Here is an 18,911-nt window from a genome sequence, read left to right as displayed (position 1 = left end):
TTCATTACCACTTTCTTCTTCTTCCTCTTCTTCTTCTTCCTCTTCCTCCTCTTCCTCCTCCTCAACTTCATCTGCTTCTTCCTCCTCTTCCTCCTCTTCCTCCTCCTCCTCCTCCTCTTCCCTATCTACTTCTTCCTCTTCCTCTTCCTCATCGCCTTGTTCTTCATTATCATCAGAATAGTCCTCCTCTTCCTCCTCCTCCTCTTCCTCTTCCTCCTCCTCTTTATCATCCATTTCTTCAGTTCCATCTGTTTCATAACATTCATCTACTGAAGAGTTGTCTGTTTTAACCACAAATGGTTTTCTTTTTGGAGCAGGTTCTTGGGGCTGCTTCTCTTGGGTTTTTCTTTTTTTTGCCAAAGGACAGCCATAAACACTGTTCAGAAAGAATTAATACATGCGTTATTATACTCTCTACCAGATCATCAGTCAAAAGGGGCGAAATACTTTGCTGCAATTTACTGTTTTCTTTGAAATACATACTTTCTTTCATAAAAAATGTAGGAGAGATGAAAATGTTTGGCAAGGTACCAGAAATTAACATTGAACAGCAATTATGGAAATTCTTACTAACCTTTTGCTTTATTGCCCTTTTAACTAGAATCAATGCAAAATGTTTTACCCAGTGGGGCTTCCTGGTGTTCTCAATCATTAATTAATATTATGATTTCCAATATGAGTTCTCTCAAATATACAAATCTGGTGACCTGATCTAAAACAGGAAGTTGCAAATCAGTGAAAGAGAAGCAAACTAGTATGTCCATTATAAAGTTGTAATCACCAAACCAAACTTAAAAGTTTTTGCATAAAGACTGTATGTGGTTCAGTATAACTTTTCGGTAAACCAAGACACAAATTTCTATCCAATTTACCCAGTCAGGCAGAGATTTCAAAGAACGACCTCTTATTTAGTCACCTAATTACATATTACTCCTGAACTATAAATAGTAGCACAATCCTATATAAGAAATACTGTTAAGTAGAATGCTCAGAAATAAGCTCCACTGAGATTAATGAGAGTTATTTCCATGCGTGCAAGATTGCAGACTTTGTCATCTTTCTGCTAGCTGGATGATAAAGAGGCTCTTTTTAAAAAATAACAACAGGTGTGCATAGGCTGTAGAAAACCGATTTCAGCAACAAACGAAAGGTTTCGTGCTTAACAACAATAGATAACTTGATAAAAATGTTTTTTTAACATAAATCAGATAATGGAAGAAAGAAAGCCTGTCACAGGTTCCAACTAATGAAGCACTTCAAAGAACTTTCAGGCATGTTTCCTAAAGTCTTTATTACAGAGCTACAAATTGCTGGACACCATCATGGACGTATTGATGCCAGAATCTGACTTCCTCTCGCTCGCATCAATCTTTTCTTGCTAAATCCCTCCCTTTTCTTGCAGTCACAAGTCACATTATCCAATTAGTGTGAAGGTCAAAAGTTTACTTCCTATTTCTTTCCCGGGCTTCCCCCCCCACTCTAAGCTATGTATTAACCCAGTAAATACCAAGACAGTTTTGCATATTGTCAAAGCAAGAATATACAGTATTTGCAGCATTGACAAAGCCTTTGTCTTTTTTTGTGGCAACTTTCTTTAAATGCATGGTGCATTTATTCTCCTAATAAAATAGAACCTATTAAAGTAGAAAGAAACTAGTGTGTGTGTGTGTGTGTGTGTGTGTGTGTAAAAACTTTTAATAAAACCAAGCTTTCATCGGAAACTTCCGACATCGTCAGGGTTTAGGCTAGTTAACGGGAGCAGCCTATATAAGGCTGCCTAACGCTTGCATCCGGCTTCTAGATTGCGTTACTGGTCCCAGCTGATTAGATTGTACTGTGGTCATTTCCTTGATGTTCGCATCTAACCCTTTCCTGTCCCTCCCTTGTGCATTCTTGCTCACTCGCTCGTCACTGACTCTCGGGTTTGGTGGGGTCCTCTCCTTTTTACCAGGGGTCTTGAGGTGCAAACTGTTCAATCCCTCCTTGATAGTGCTACATGTCCCCTTCAGGCTCCAGCTGATTCCCCCCATCACCCCAGGCTGCAAATTGGATGTCTCTCTCCGCTTCACCCCCTCCATCTTTCTCCCCTTTGTTACGTGAATATCGCTTGCCTGCGTATTGCACAGGCTAGTGCTTCTTCCCTTACCCCCTTGTTCATATGCCGGACAGGTCGGCAAATTGTCCCTTTCTCTTTTTCGATGAGACCGGGTTACCACCCTGTGCCCTTCAATCCTATGCGTGGGCAACGCCTCCCCGTTGCTATTCGCGGTGCCACACTCCACGATTCCTCTGCCTAACCTCCTGAACCTTGCATTGGTATCTTGAATATCATTCCTCCATTTGGGAGGTGAAGTTCCTTCGGAGTGTAGTGTGGAATCACACCAATCCCTCATTGCATCATTCCTCTTTCCTCCACCTCCCGGAGGCTGCTCAATTCTTTGTAAGAGTTTGTTCTTCTCCACCACCAGCGTGTTCATTAGCTGTTGATCGGAACATATCAGCTGTTGATCGGGTGCTAAAGGAATATCCGTGGGTTGGCTAGGGTCACTTAAGGTCTCATTCACTCGGTCATGCGAAGAACCGGATGTAGCTCTGTTTCTTTGGTCACATTGCCGTCGATCGAATTGTTCCTGATGAATGGGGTGACAGTTTTTATTCCATAATCTCAATGCCTGCTGCGCTGGGCAAAGGTCTACGTGACGATTAATCGAGTCCTTGTCCGAGAACCAGGCCTCTTTTAACAGCCGGCCCCCTTTTGTGGCATCACTAGACAACACCTGTGCATTGTCAAAATCAAACTGATGGTCGTACTCAGCCATGTGTGCCCAGACCTGTGAGTGTTGTTCGCCCCTTTTTATGGCCAGTTTGTGCTTATGCAGGCGGGTTTTTAATCATTTGGATGTTTCCCCTACATAATTGCTCTGACAGTTTTTACAGTCAATTCTGTACACCACCGCAGATTGCTCCACAGTGGGAAGTGGGTCCTTGGGGTGCATAACTTTAGAATGCAGCGTTTGGCTGGGTTTGTGAGCCACTTTTATGTTATGTGGGGCCAGTAACCTGGCCATCGCCTCGGAAACGTTGTTAATGTAAGGTAGAGAGATGTGTGTCATCTGTAATGATGGCTCATCCCTCTGACAGTTATCTCGAGATTTAGATGTTACATTATGCCGCTTTATGAACTTCAGTGGGTACGCGTTTTGCTGACAAACCTGGAAGAGGCATTTCCTTTCCTCCACCTTAGACTCAACCGTACTGCAGTGGGAGTTCACACACTTAAATAATGTTTTGATGCAGCTAATTTTATGGGATACTGGGTGATTACTCCTATAGTGGAGGATTCTATCTGTGTGGGTGGGTTTGCGATACACCTCTGTGCGCAAAGATCCATCCGATTGACGGTGGATCAGCACGTCCAAGAATGCTAGCAAACCTTGGTTCTTCTCCTCCACTGTAAATCTTATGTCTGGATACACCGAATTCAGTATTCCCATAAAATTAGCTTTTTGGCATCTTTTAATGACAACAAATGTGTCATCCACGTACCGAGCCCAAAACATGGGCTGGTACCGAGTCATCGCCTTGTGTTCTAGTTGTTGGAGCACCATCTCCGCTATGATACTGGAGATCGGGGAGCCCATGGGTATTCCTTTAACCTGTTCGAATATGACACCCTGGAAAGTAAAGTAGGTTGTCAGGCATACCTCAATAAGTCTCACAAGATCTTCAACTTGCAGGGAGTCCTGGCATTGACTCCCCTTCCTATTTATCAGGTGGTCTCTTAAAACGGAGACTGCCAAATCCTGAGGGATGGAGGTGGAGAGTGAGTAACATCAAACGATATCATCATCTCATCTTCCTCCACCCTGAGGGTCTTGATCTTTTCCAGGAAATACAAGTGAAAGTTATTCTTTGATATATTATTCACTGAAATAATGGGCAATGAAATTCACTATCAATGGACATTTCCTGCACAAGTCTACTACAAGGTAGGCAAGCAGTAGACCATGAGGTATTCCCTACAGTGTTAATAATATTCTTTAAAACCCTGGCACCATCACAAACATTTTTTTTTAAAAAATGAGAGGTTTTGGTGGAGGTATAAATGCAGTCAAGGAAGGGATGATATCACCTTGAGGCCTGATTGGGCTTTCAGTCCTTTTAAGAGGTCAACACCCTTATGATTTACTGCAAGACTGGTATGTACCCAAAAAAGAACCTAGGATTCAGTGGGGGGGGGGGAAATGAGTGTTAAAAACTCTTCCTACTTCAAATTTTGGGAAGAGGACTAAGCCTCCGAATGCAGATTCTCTTTGTATTCCTCCATACTTCTCATCAGTCTCAGCTTTGTACCTTTTACCTTGAATTGATGTGACTGGCTTCAATACACCATGGATTGTCCTTCTGCTTCATCTCGCACCTAAGTCTTTCCAAGTGATGGAATTAGACTAAGCCTCGGGTCTAAGCTGAAATGGCAGGAAGAGGGACCACAGCCTAGGCCTGCTACTAAAAATGCCCTGTTACTTTTTACCTTATGTCTTTGTTTATGGTCTTGATTGAGCTGGTTCTTAGTTGTTAAGCCATGCCTTGAATGATCAAGAGTGCATTTAACTAGTCCAGGTTATCCTGTGAGATTTGTATCTCTGAAGCAGAGGTTTATATCTCCACAAATCTGAACTATTTCATAGGAGTCAGAGGCAAGATACAATGGAAAATTGTTCATTGTTCCTTAGGCATTATCTGTAATTACACTGATTAAAAATTCTATCATATATTCTTCTCCTTTAGTTTGTGAGTTTCTTCATCATTTTGCCTGCATTTTACAAGAAAATAAAAAGTGAAATAAAGCTCAGCATGATTTCATACACTTCTCAATTTGCTGTCAGTATTCAAAGACCATTTTCCATCAATCTGTATTGCACTATATTTTCTAGAAAATAATGATACACAGAGAAATACCATCTCTGCATGCTCTTGGATTCTGTTATTAGAATAATTTGTTGCTCCCAAAGTTCACTTGAAGAGCAAGAAGAGCAGATGTAATGCGAGGAACTGACTCTCTTGTGACACACCTGCTATTCACTATTTTTTCTTAAGAATTCTATGACGATCTTAGCGTTAACCATAAATATTTCAAAACAGAAGTTGCTAGCTGTGACCAAGGCCAATTTGATAATTATATTTTCACTAGCCTTATAACGTCAAATATATATCCATTTTACTCACGTAATTGATGAACTGAATGCATCCTAATTATGTTGCAATCCAGAAACAATAATTTGATCTTAAATGCATGCATGTATGCACGTATGTATGTATGTATGTTTAGAATCCAAGAATTCAAATGGCTAGGTGGAAGAGTACACTGATAATCCAGCTTTCAGTACCAAAATAGGACTTCTCCAGAACCTATTTATCAGCTGGTCTCTTAAAACGGAGACTGCCAAATCCTGAGGGATAGACGTGAAGAGTGAGGTAACATCAAACAATATCATCATCTCATCCTCCTCCACCCTGAGGGTCTTGATCTTTTCCAGGAACTCCTCTGCTGATCTATCCGTGGTGAGACTATCATCGACAAGGTGGCAAATACGATTGTTAAGCCACTTCGCCAGCCCAAAAGTGGGCATGCCTCTGAATGAAACAATAGACCGAAGAGGAATGCCTTCCTTGTGGATTTTAGGTAGCCCATAGAACCTAGCTAGTGCCGAATCATTGGGCGTACTTTCCTCAGAGTGTCATCATTCACCTTTTTGCTGCGTTTAAAACCATCCAGAAGCTTATTGACCTTGTTCCTAAGGGTAACCATGGGATCTTTCCTAACCATTCTATACGCTGCTTTATCGTTAAGTAACTCCAGCACTTTAGCTATATAGAGTGTCTTATCCACAACTACTGTCACCCTCCCTTTATCCGCTGGGAGTATGACAATAGTGTCATCCCTCTTAAGTTGTTTTAGGGCCTCCATTTCCTCTTGGGATAACGTGCGATAGTACCTATGGCTCCTAAGTAGCCCAGTGACCTGTTGTTTTATGGAGTTCTTAACTTCCTCCCCCATCTCCATATGATACATAGCGGGCTCCAACGCTGCTATAAAATCTAGAGCATGTGCATCCATAAGGTTATGACCCGCATCACGCTGCAGTAGGGTGAGTTGAGAGTGGGTAAGTGTCTTCAAGGAAAGGTTACAAACCAATCTATCCGTGAAGTCATTACTCCTTGACTCATGTAATATCTCCAACTTACGTTGGAGGTATGCCGCTGTTTGCTGGCTCGTTCTCCTTTCCATTAGCCAGATATGGTGGTTTAATGCTTGAAAGTGATATGCTGATAAGTCCCTGCTACATCGTCCACGGTGATCCTGGATCCACGCTTTCAGGGTCTCCACGCGTCTATACTGGTCGTTGATGAGCGCACGTACTGTGTGACGTTGGAACTGGTGGAGCACCTGCTGGCACTCAACGGAATCTACCGCAGGTCTCCTCCTCAGTGATTTGGATGGCAGCTCTTCTCGGATGCAAGTATGTAAAAACGTCAATTTACGGTAGCAAGCGATGCATCAGTTTTTCCCATTGTCTAGCCATGAGCAATACTGCTCTATCATAATATTTAGTGATATCAGTAAAAATACAACTCCTGGGTACATTCATATTACAAAATAAATAACTCATGATCACCAGGAGAATCCAATCAGGAAAAACTTTTAATAAAACCAAGCTTTCATCATCAGGGTTGAGGCTAGTTAACGGGAGCAGCCTATATAAGGCTGCCTAACGCTTGCATCCAGCTTCTAGATCGCGTTACCGGTCCCAGCTGATTAGATTGTACTGTGGTCATTTCCTTGACGTTCGCATCTAACCCTTTCCTGTCCCTCCCTCATGCATTCTTGCTCACTCGCTCGTCACTGACTCTCGGGTTTGGCGGGGTCCTCTCCTTTTTACCAGGGATCTTGAGGTGCAGACTGTTCAATCCCTCCTTGATAGTGCTACATGTCCCCTTCAGGCTCCAGCTGATTCCCCCCATCACCCCAGGCTGCAAATTGGATGTCTCTCTCCGCTCCACCCCCTCCATCTTTCTCCCCTTTGTTACGTGAGTATCGCTTGCCTGCGTATTACATAGGCTAGCGCTTCTTCCTTACCCCCTTGTTCATATGCTGGACAGGTCGGCAAGTTGTCTCCTTCTCTTTTTTGATGCGACGGGGAAATGACCACAGTACAATCTAATCAGCTGGGACCGGTAATGCGATCTAGAAGCCAGATACAAGCATTATATAGGCTGCTCCCATTAACTAGCCTCAACCCTGACGATGTCGGAAGTTTCCGATGAAAGCTTGGTTTTATTAGAAGTTTTTCCTGATTGGATTCTCCTGGTGATCGTGAGTTATTTATTTTGTAATATGTATGTATATATGTATGTATGTATATATACATATGTATATATGGTCTCTAATTATGCTAAAAATACAAATCCTGGGTAAATCCATGCTATAAAATAATCCGAACACCAGGATAATACTAAAAACAAAACTTGTTTAATTAAAAGCTAAGTCTTTCGTAAATCAACACTACCGACATCATTAGAGCATGATGCTGGGATTTCTTCTTATGTATATATGTGTGTGTGTGTATATGTATGTATGTATGTATGTATGTATGTATGTATGTATATATATATATGTATGTATGTATGTATGTGTGTGTGTGTGTGTGTGTGTATGTGTGTAATAGAAATAAAATAGTCCGAGCACCAGGATAATGTTAAAACAAAAACTGTTTAATACAAAAGCTAATGGATAGACTCACATTGCAGTACAACCAGGACCAAAACTGAAGAAAAAAACCACCTTTTTCAAACCTGTAAGTACAATGGTTACCCTACCAAATTTATCAGGAAGTATATTAGACCACATCGATTCCGTGAAGACTTGCAAAAAGCCGATAGAATGACAATGCAAAATGTGTGTATCCCTCTTCCATACATCAATAGTGTATCAGAGGCAACAGCCAGATTACTGGCCCTCTTTAATATAAAAGTGGCCCATAAACCAGACCAAACTTTACAGACCAAGATCATGCACCCAAAAGACCCACTCCCCCATGAAGAAAAATCTTCGATAATATACAAAATCAAGTGCAAGGACTGTTCCTGCAATTACGTTGGGGAGACTACTAAAAGGTTAAAAACTAGGGTGCATGAGCATGCACTGCCAGTTAAAAGACAGGAACAATATTCACAGATTTGGACCCATATGACCAACTATGGGCATGAATTTGATCTTACCAGTGCACAACCTATATCCAGGGACACCACTAAGGGAGGCTGCCTATTTAAGGAAGCCTGGCTTTCTGATGGAGATTCTATCAATTGCCACATAGAACTTTGCCTGGCATACCAAACACTTAACTTACAACGAAAAATAACACCATAGCTTACAAAGAAGGCAATTTGCACACCCCCTATAAGATCAGAGGGAAGGGGGGATGGATGAGATAGCCCATTTGTGCGATAACGAACTCACAATATATCCTACAAGGGGAACAGAGAAGAGACAAAAAATACCCCCCACAGAGACATCAAATATGCACACCCCAATCCATCCTACAAAAAGGAGAAATAATGATGGGTGCAAACGACACGGATGGCTGGATGACAACCCATGGGGCACCTGCACCACGACCCCCGCCAACAAGAGGGGAGGGACAAGACACTCCACTGATGACTACAAAAAAGAGATCCATGAGCAGGGTGGAAAGCCACACTACGGGACCCTGCAAGCGCGCAAGAAGGGCAAAAGAACTAGCAAACGATGAAGGGGGACCGAAAAACCCAATGAACGATCGAGCAGCAAAGGACCTTAAGATGGGGGGGACAACCAGAAGTGGATCAATATACCCACAGATGTCCACAGAAGAAGGCAGTGCTCCTGAGTGGGGGAACACACACAGGAACTTATCCATTAGAGACTGCCCTGACAGACACCCGGATCCACTCAATATCCCCCCTCCCCCAAGCACACATGCACAGAACCCTGCCAAGGAAGATCAGATGGATCCTGGAATAGAACCAAAAAGGGGATAAGTGTAAATGAGTGAAAGTAACCGGCATATGTAGCAAAAAGAAAATGATCGAGCCCAAGAAAAGGAAAATAGCAACCTCAGAAGATACCAACACAGTAAGAGACGCATGCCCTTTAAGAACAAACTAAGTAGAGAAAACGGACGGACCGATAACTAGACCGAGAAGCCGGGTGCAGAGCCATCTGGCAGTATACAAAGGACTCCCAGTAATCGTGTATTATGCTCTGATGATGTTGGCAGTGTTGGCCGACGAAAGCTTAGCTTTAGCTTTTGTATTAAACAGTTTTTGTTTTAACATTATCCTGGTGCTCGGACTATTTTATTTCTATTATATGGATTTAGCCAGGATTCACATTTTTAGTATAATTAGGGAATATATGTGTGTGTATATGTGTGTGTGTGTGTGTGTGTGTGTGTGTGTGTGTATGTATGTATGTATGTATGTATGTATGTATACTTACAACAATAATAGGAGTTCCCTGTTCTTTCAGTATGCATTCTAAAAATCTCTTTGGGATTTACTATGCAAATGCCTTCAATGATTTCAGAAGATGGCCTATAACAATGAGGAAACCCATATGAGATTTATTTCAGAGTACAGTATATAGGACTACAGCTTAAATAGACCACAACTTCTGTTTAGGTCTCCTCAAGTGAGACTTAAAACAGGTTTTGTCTTTCTATTCCATTCAGTTCAATTACCTGATTTATAATATGAAAGAAAATACAAAGCAGAAATTCCCTGGTGCCGGAAGGAAACCCATTCAATCGTGTGACCAGTTTATTATTTCACCTATTCTTTCCAACTTCTAGTGACATTGGAAGGAGGTTCAGACTTACAGTCTTCATGAGCACACCATAATTGTCTCAAAGAAAAAAAAACCCACCAGCTTTATGCTGGGAACAGTATGTCAATGTTTCATCCATTCAGATGAATAAGAGTATTTAGGGCAGTGGTGGCGAACCTATGGCACGCATGCCAGAGGCGGCATGTGGAGCCCTCTCTGTGGGCACGCCATCGCCCCAGCTCACATGGTCTCTAAAAGTTCGCCATCATTGGCCTAAGGCCAGCCAGCCTGGAGCCGCCATTGGGGAGCCCACCATCCCACCCGCCAGAGACCTCCTGGATCACTCCCAACCCTGCCCGGCTCTCACAGGTGTCCCTCCCCTAAGCAACATCAAGGTGGCCATGCCCACCCCAGCCATGCCCACCCAATCTGCCATGACTACTGCAGCCACACCCATCCAGTGGCCATGCCCACCCAGTCTGCCAAGCCCACTGTAGCTGCACCCGCCGAGTGGGCCACACTCACCTGGCACCCGGCGATACATAAGTGGGTTTTGGGTTGCAGTTGCAGGGGATATTCCCATGACAAAGAAAGAACATCCCACATGGAGAAGATTCTTGTCCATAGCAGTTCTAATTCAATTTGAAGAGCAACAATATTAAGCTGAAGAGGCTGAGTCTGTGGGGAGGAAATCCAACTTCCTTGCTCTTATCTGTAGGAATTTCTGCAGGGCAGGTTTTTATGTCATATTAACTAATTTCTGCAGGTGCAGCCCATTTATCTCTGTACATCTTCCATGGCATTGCAATATTGTCATTGATCTGAGAGGACTCTTAGGTATCCAGTTAAGAAATTTGGAGGGAGGGAATTGGATATGAATGGTTCTAAAATTAGCCATGCCATAGTTTTAGTAATTTCAATTCTGGTGAGAGCCAATGCCTTCTCCAGCACTTCATACTATGATGACTGTTTGACATTGCTGGAACTCAAATGGAAGGTAATCTTTTAGCTTGAGTTAAATGCCTCTTTGTCTTTAAAAATGTCTTTTTTTTAATGGGATCCTCCTGCAAAACACAACTCCTAATGAAAATGTTGTCTGGAACGTTATTCTTGTATGCAACTTATTGGAAGCAGCTGATTAAACTGCTTTCATGTGATTAGTAAGAGAGCACTTCAACCTGTAGAATAATATGAGAAGAGGCTTTAAGTGATTCAATATCTATAGACATATTCACTTCTTGACCCATGCAGTGGTAGCAAAATAAGCACTTGCACCAACTCAATAATCTATTATCTCTGTGTCACACAGAAATGTCCATTCTTTTTAGGTGGATTCTAAAGAGAAGTAATGAAAATAATTTGGATCCACTGACTTATCACAACTGAAAGATTACAAATCTGATTACCAACAGCTGAAAGATTAAAAAACCTCGACTGTTCATTGGATAACTATGATACATACAGTGCTGCTGATTAACTTAATGATCAGAATCAGGCAATGAGGTGAAGCAGAAAATCAAATTAATTCTGGCAACAGCTAAAAAATTAAACACGGCACACTAAAGTAGCAAAAGGAGGAATAGATTCATTTTAGAAGTAGGAGAATGAATATTTGGTCTATCATAAACGTAGCATAATATAAGAACTTTTTTGTTATTAACTACATATAATAAAATATTAAGCAAATATCACACGATATTGTGATGCACTGGGTGGGCAAATATTTGGTGGAAATTTACATTTTGTGGAAAAATGTGTAGAGGTGGGATGATGGTACAAATTATTTTTATTCTATTATTATTTACATTTATTGACCACTTATTTCCAGTGAACTCTGGGCGGAACTCAAACTAAACCGCCCATAAAAAAACTAAAAATTGGTCTCAACAGAATTTCTTAAGTTTTCGACAAAACAGAATGGGTTGAGTGAAGAATTTATTATTATAAAATATATTAAACACTTTAGAATTTGCTTCCCTAATTCTTGAAAGTGTGGCAATAAATTTTGTTAGTTTTTCTACCAAAATTAAAGTATTCTAGAGCCATAAAAATGATTTGGAGGTTAAATATAGCTAAGAAGCTGGGCGAGAACATTGGAGATCTTCCTTCCTTCCTTCCTTCCTTCCTTCCTTCCTTCCTTCCTTCCTTCCTTCCTTCCCTCCCTCCCTCCCTCCCTCCCTCCCTCCCTCCCCTTAAACTTTAAACAACTTTAAACATTTTTTTTTAACTTTGGGAGTTATCCAGGTTCTTGCACTCAGTGGTGTTCTAGAAATAGATAGGTATAATCTAGTAGAATGGCATGTTCAGGGCACTTTCCTTTAAGCTTTCAGAACAAAGGAGATACAGATACTACATGAACATTATTCAGCCTCTGTATAGTTGACACCCTAAGAGAAGGTGCCCTTTATATGCCATTCTGATATATTTCAATTGGTTTCTTAGTTGCAAAGTTCATTATCAATTTATATATAAATACTAGATGACAAAATTTTCTCTTGCCTCTGTAGAATTAAAAAAAAAATAGTAAAAATCCGCTCTCTGTATCATTTCAGTATTTCAGGATATATTATACAATGCCCTCAGAAGCTATTTTATCTAAATCAAGCATTTATTTATTTATTTATTTACCCACTATATATACCTTATGTACCATAACCCTGAGCACTTACAAAACAATCATAAAATATAAAAACATGTAATGGTACCCTAGCACAAATTTACCCTTTGGTAAATTAATAAATTATAAAAGTGAAAATGGAAAAATATGGGTAAAATCTCCAGGTAACCAAATATCACTACTATTCTATTCTCTCATATGATCTCATACAAAATTTAAATAATGTGATCCAAAGACTAAAATACACATTACCAAATATAAACATCATTTTGAATGGCATCAGTACAGTGGTAAATTTCTGTGCTTCTCAAATAGATAGATAGATAGATAGATAGATAGATAGATAGATAGATAGATAGATAGATAGATAGATAGATAGACAGACAGACAGACAGACAGACAGACAGACAGATATAGATATATATATATATATATAGAGAGAGATTGATATATAGATATATATATATAGAGAGAGAGATGTAGATTTAGATATACACGTAGATATAGATATATACAATAACAAAGTACATAAGTAAGGGAACAATATGCATTTAACATGTCAGTGACTTACATGCTTTTGCTTCTTTAAAAGAAGATTTAGAAAAAATGGGAGAGTTTGCAAGAATGTTTCTGGAAAAATAGCATAATCTACATTTGTTACAGATTTTATAGAAGGAAAAGCAGATTCTCATCAAGGAGGGCCTGAGGAACAGTATCAATTGGTATGGTACTGTAAGAAGCTACATTAGCTTAAAGCAAGTGTTTTACACTTGGCAATCTTTGCCTGACTAAATGCAATAGTTATATATATATGAAATGCAGTGCAAAGTGAAGTTAGGAGTATACTAATCAGTTATCAGGTGCAAAAAGGTCTAAAAGAAATGCATGGTTACTGCCTCGGAAGAAAACTGACAACTACTTAGATGATAGGAAGAGACTAGTTTAAGTGCAAATGCATCCCTATCTACTCCCAGTGCTTTCACAGAAGGCACAAATACGTTCTAATGATATCATATGAGATTTATATATGGAGAACATTGCATTGGTCCCTTTTGTAGTTTGTTTTTATCAAGTATAGCACATTATTAGCTCTACTAAATGGACTAAATGCTACCCAGCTTCCCCTTCAGACAAAGTATTGAACCCAAGGTTGGGTCTGCAAACAATAAACGTGGAATGAATGTGGAAAGAGGGAAGAAGGAAAGCTTAAGCTTTGGGGCATTATTACAGTACCCCAATTATAGGTAAGCACCATAAGATTACAATAAATAATTTAATAGAAACACAAGTGAAAGTTATTCTTTGATATATTATTCACTGAAATAATGGGCAATGAAATTCACTATCAACGGACATTTCCTGCACAAGTCTACTACAAGGTAGGCAAGCAGTAGACCATGAGGTATTCCCTGCAGTGTTAATAACATTCTTTAAAACCCTGGCACCATCACAAACATTTTTTTAAAAAAAATGAGAGGTTTTGGTGGAGGTATAAATGCAGTCAAGGAAGGGATGATATCACCTTGAGGCCTGATAGGGCTTTCAGTCCTTTTAAAAGGTCAACACGCTTATGATTTACTGCAAGACTGGTATGTACCCAAAAAAGAACCTAGGATTCAGTGGGGGAAAAAGAATGAGTGTTAAAAACTCTTCCTACTTCAAATTTTGGGAAGAGGACTAAGCCTCCGAATGCAGATTCTCTTTGTATTTCTCCATACTTCTCATCAGTCTCAGCTTTGTACCTTTTAACTTGAATTGATGTGTCTGGCTTCAATCCACCATGGATTGTCCTTCTGCTTCATCTCGCACCTAAGTCTTTCCAAGTGATGGAATTAGACTAAGCCTCGGGTCTAAGCTGAAATGGCAGGAAGAGGGACCACAGCCTAGGCCTGCTACTAAAAATGCCCTGTTACCTTTTACCTTATGTCTTTGTTTATGGTCTTGATTGAGCTGGTTCTTAGTTGTTAAGCCATGCCTTGAATGATCAAGAGTGCATTTAACTAGTCCAGGTTATCCTGTGAGATTTGTATCTCTGAAGCAGAGGTTTATATCTCCACAAATCTGAACTATTTCATAGGAGTCAGAGGCAAGATACAATGGAAAATTGTTCATTGTTCCTTAGGCATTATCTGTAGTTACACTGATTAAAAATTCTATCATATATTCTTCTCCTTTAGTTTGTGAGTTTCTTCATCATTTTGCCTGCATTTTACAAGAAAATAAAAAGTGAAATAAAGCTCAGCATGATTTCATACACTTCTCAATTTGCTGTCAGTATTCAAAGACCATTTTCCATCAATCTGTATTGCACTATATTTTCTAGAAAATAATGATACACAGAGAAATACCATCTCTGCATGCTCTTGGATTCTGTTATTAGAATAATTTGTTTCTCCCAAAGTTCACTTGAAGGGCAAGAAGAGCAGATGTAATGCGAGGAACTGACTCTCTTGTGACACACCTGCCATTCATTATTTTTTCTTAAGAATTCTATGATGATCTTAGCGTTAACCATAAATATTTCAAAACAGAAGTTGCTAGCTGTGACCAAGGCTAATTTGATAATTATATTTTCACTAGCCTTATAACGTCAAATATATATCCATTTTACTCATGTAATTGATGAACTGAATGCATCCTAATTATGTTGCAATCCAGAAACAATAATTTGATCTTAAATGCATGCATGTATGCACGTATGTATGTATGTATGTATGTTTAGAATCCAAGAATTCAAATGGCTAGGTGGAAGAGTACACTGATAATCCAGCTTTCAGTACCAAAATAGGACTTCTCCAGAACTACCTATATCATTTCTCATCAAGTAATATGGATGTAGCATGCCTCAAAGATTTTTGAGTAATTTCCAGAAAGACTTTCATAATTACAATGGTTTAATAATACTGTAGTTTTATTTTTAAATTATTAGTATTGAAATGAAAAAAGTTTTATTGCAGAATTTATTGGAATTCATCAGATCCATTAGGCACCAGAGGTGGATCATTTTAATCAATGTATTTATCCCAGGGGTCCTGGGTGACAATCAGTCTCAATTGGACCACAAATAATTTGACCACAGCAAAAGACATAACAAAATGTTCTCCATATCCGGATCACCCAACAGCTGCTCTAGGGCAAGCACAGGGCCTAATTTGCAGTGATGGGGTTGAAATTACCTGGAATGAGTACATGATCATATGGAGACCATGACATCCTGAACCTTCCCATTCTCTGATCCCATCTGCAGAGGACAGGGTTGGGGAATGTTGTCTTAGTGTACTGTGGAATTCTAGCAGTTACAGCTTGCAAAACATAGTTTAATGTTTGTTTATTTATTTATTTGTTTAAATAATTTATTTGGCACCCATCTTAACCAGATAGGTCTGGGTGAATAACAATACCAGTACCTAAAATAATATTGTGAAAAACATAACACAGTCTAGCACAAAATACATATACTGGACTCCACCAATATCCCAACTGAGTGTATGAGGGAAAATCCAGGGTTTTAAGATCTTCCAGAAAGTCAAGTCAGGACCAACTGGTCTCAAGGCTATTTCAAAGGGCAGGTTTCTTGACAGGGAAAGGATGCCTATTGGGTCCCATAGGAAGGGATCCATGCATGCTGAGCTTGACAAATTTGAATGGATGGGCAAAACTCATGGAAGACAAATCCCACAAAGGCTTTAAAGGAGACCATTATGAATCAATGCAGCTCATATAACAGACATGTTATCTGGGGGTATTGTGGTGTGTCATTGATTCTGGATCAGCTATAGCTTCCAAATGATTTTCAAAGGCAGCCCTAGATAGAGCACATAGCAATAATCAAAAGTAAAATAACTAAGGTATGAATGACCATGAACTGAGCCTCCTAATCCAAACGTGGTGCAACTGGCACACAAGATGGAGTTGGGTAAAGGCCCTCCTGGCCACTATTGCTCTCAAACAGGAGCCATTGATCCAACAGCATACCAAAATTATTTATTTATAGAATTTATATGGCTGCCCACTCACTCTTCAGTGACCCTGGGTGGCTTACACCAACTCTGTCTGGAAAGATGGAATTAAGAATTTAAGATGGAAAATTTAAAGATTGGGGTGGGGTGCCCATAAACATACAGTCACTCAGGCTTGAACCCAAAGTCTTACAGCCTTCAGGTACTGGGAAAGATGGCATCACTTGGACAACTGGGAGAAGAGATGATCACGATATAATATTCCATGCTGATAAATGGCCTCATGAGCCTAGCAACTTCATGGAGATATTGCAAAGGAGTAGAGAGCAGAGAAAAAAATTGAGACTTGAAACAGAAGCCTAATATTTGGTTTTTTCCACTCTGCCATCAACTTCAACTTGAACCAACCTCAGAGGCAGGGGGAGAATCCACCAAAATGCCATGCCCCATCCCAACTCTCAATCTCCTAAACTGGATACTATTATAAATAGTATCAAAGGCCACCAAAAGGGCTGGAATATATGCATCACCCTGTTCTGAGTTTGTCAGAGGTCATCCAAAACATGATCAATGCCATGGCAATACTATAACCCAGGATGAAATTCAAGTATAGTGGGCTAAAATTATCTGTTCTCTTCAAGAATTTTTGAGTTATAAACCCACCCTTCACAACAACCTTCTGTAAAAGAGAAAGTCAGAGACCGGATGAAAATTGTCCTATTTTGTTGTGTCCAATGATGGCCTATTGAAAAAAGAGTAAGACATCGCTTCCTTCAAAGTAAGCAGAACCATCCCTTGCCACAACTCAGCATTCATCATCACTTGGATCCAACCACATGTTATCTCCCAGAAGGCCTTAACTAACCAGAAGGGACAGAATTCTAAGATATTGGTGGCAAAACTCAAAGTCCAAGGACCCTGTCCAGTTCCTCAGAACTAACAGGCTCAAACTCTCCCCAGGTAACAGGCAAGACGGTGTCCCCGTCAATTCAATAGGGTCTGAACAGCCAGAATCTGAAAATTTTTATCTGGCAGATTCCTAGAATAGCTGTCAAAACAATCCTGCAAAAATTGCTCTGGTCCTTCTTTATCAGAAGGGAGAGAATCTCGGTGTACATTGTTAGCCCAGTTATTCTATTTTGTACAAACAATCTCCCTATTTGTTAAACATATACAGCATTAAATATTTTAGGAAAACAAGTGTGAAACATTACTTAAGTCAATCACAATAACCTGAATTTGGTGGTTTAAAATATAGATTAAGAAAGCTAAACTTTGTGGAAAAGAAGTGTTAATGTAGTTCAGGATGTACTGTATATAAAAGTGATCCTATTAGCCACATGCACTTTATAAAAGTATGATACGAATATAGGCCAAATTTATTATTAGATTTTACTAAGCATTCCATCTTGGACTACCACATTAAAGAAGAACTTGAATACACAATTGCTTATTCTACAATAATAGTATTATCTATTAGTTTCTAGATTAATCTCCTTTGGGGAATAGAACTATGATCCTAAGAGTGCATAAATTCCCATTGTGTACTGCATGAGAATTGTGCAATGGAAATAGCAGTTTCTTCTAAAGCCAGCAAATCTCATGTGCCTGAGCCTCTGAGAAAAGGCTGTAGCTTTTTTTTTAACCATCTTTTACTATGAAAAAGAAAGCAAAATAAAAACCCTTGATTAAGAACATAAAAAAAGAATGCTGGAAAGAAGCACTCTTGAATGCAGAAAATCCCAAGAGCTGGTGTGCTATAGAGGTTATGATCCCAGACTAGAACTCAGAGACGCAGGTGCAAAACTACTCTGAAATAAGGAAACCCACAGAGTTAATTGGAGTGAGTTATGAGTTCAGCATTCAGTACTACTTCCCAAAATTGTTATGGGGAAAAATTGCAGGAGGAATTGCATGTGTACTGCTTTGAGTTCCCGAGGGAAGACTGAATATAATTGAATGAATGGAAGAAGGAGGAGTAAAACAGGAAAAAAAGGAATATTATTTTCATCACTTCAATCTGCTTAATGATTAGCTTTCGATCAGCCAAGGAAATACTTCCATGAAATAAATAAAATAAATGTTGTTCTGCTCATACAACAAAACACATTTTTGAATTAATTGGAAGGGAAAGACTTGAAGATATTCCAGCTATACATGCTGTGATGTTTGTTAGATCTAAAGGCCTGTCAAAGACAGGCATATCAGACTATAAAAATATTTTCAGCTGCTGAAGTTTCAACTGCTTCTTACTGAAGCAGTCATAGTTTGAATCACTGCTGTGCACAGTGCTTCATACTTATAAATCCGTGCATTTCAAAAATACTCGTACGCACCAGACCTATTTAGGACTTAATATTCACTGTTTGAATACAATTAAAGGGCATATTTTTGATACACAAAGAGAGATTATTTATGTGATAAAATTGTACATATTAATTATATGCATGCAAATGACATCTTGTACAGC

At 39.6% G+C, this 18,911-nt stretch overlaps 1 protein-coding gene across 14 annotated transcripts in view; it reads right to left on the bottom strand.

Annotated features, from left to right (window-relative positions):
* MYT1L (myelin transcription factor 1 like) overlaps nt 1-18,911 on the bottom strand; it is a 118,934-nt gene that overhangs the window by 88,199 nt on the left and 11,824 nt on the right. For all 14 annotated transcript variants that reach the window (XR_005557262.1, XR_005557263.1, XR_005557264.1 and 11 more), the window contains exon 4: nt 9-376. Coding sequence is in view for 11 of the 14 variants with exons in the window: in XM_039348063.1 (XP_039203997.1) it covers nt 9-376 (368 nt within the window). In the remaining 3 variants the exon portion in view is untranslated. The remainder of the gene's footprint in view (nt 1-8; nt 377-18,911) is intronic.

Source organism: Crotalus tigris, unplaced genomic scaffold (assembly GCF_016545835.1).
Source record: "Crotalus tigris isolate CLP2741 ecotype Arizona unplaced genomic scaffold, ASM1654583v1 scf7180000018117.651136, whole genome shotgun sequence".
NCBI classification, from domain to species: domain Eukaryota; kingdom Metazoa; phylum Chordata; class Lepidosauria; order Squamata; family Viperidae; genus Crotalus; species Crotalus tigris.
Note: the sequence above shows the minus strand (reverse complement) of the source record. Positions and strands in the feature narration are given on the sequence as shown.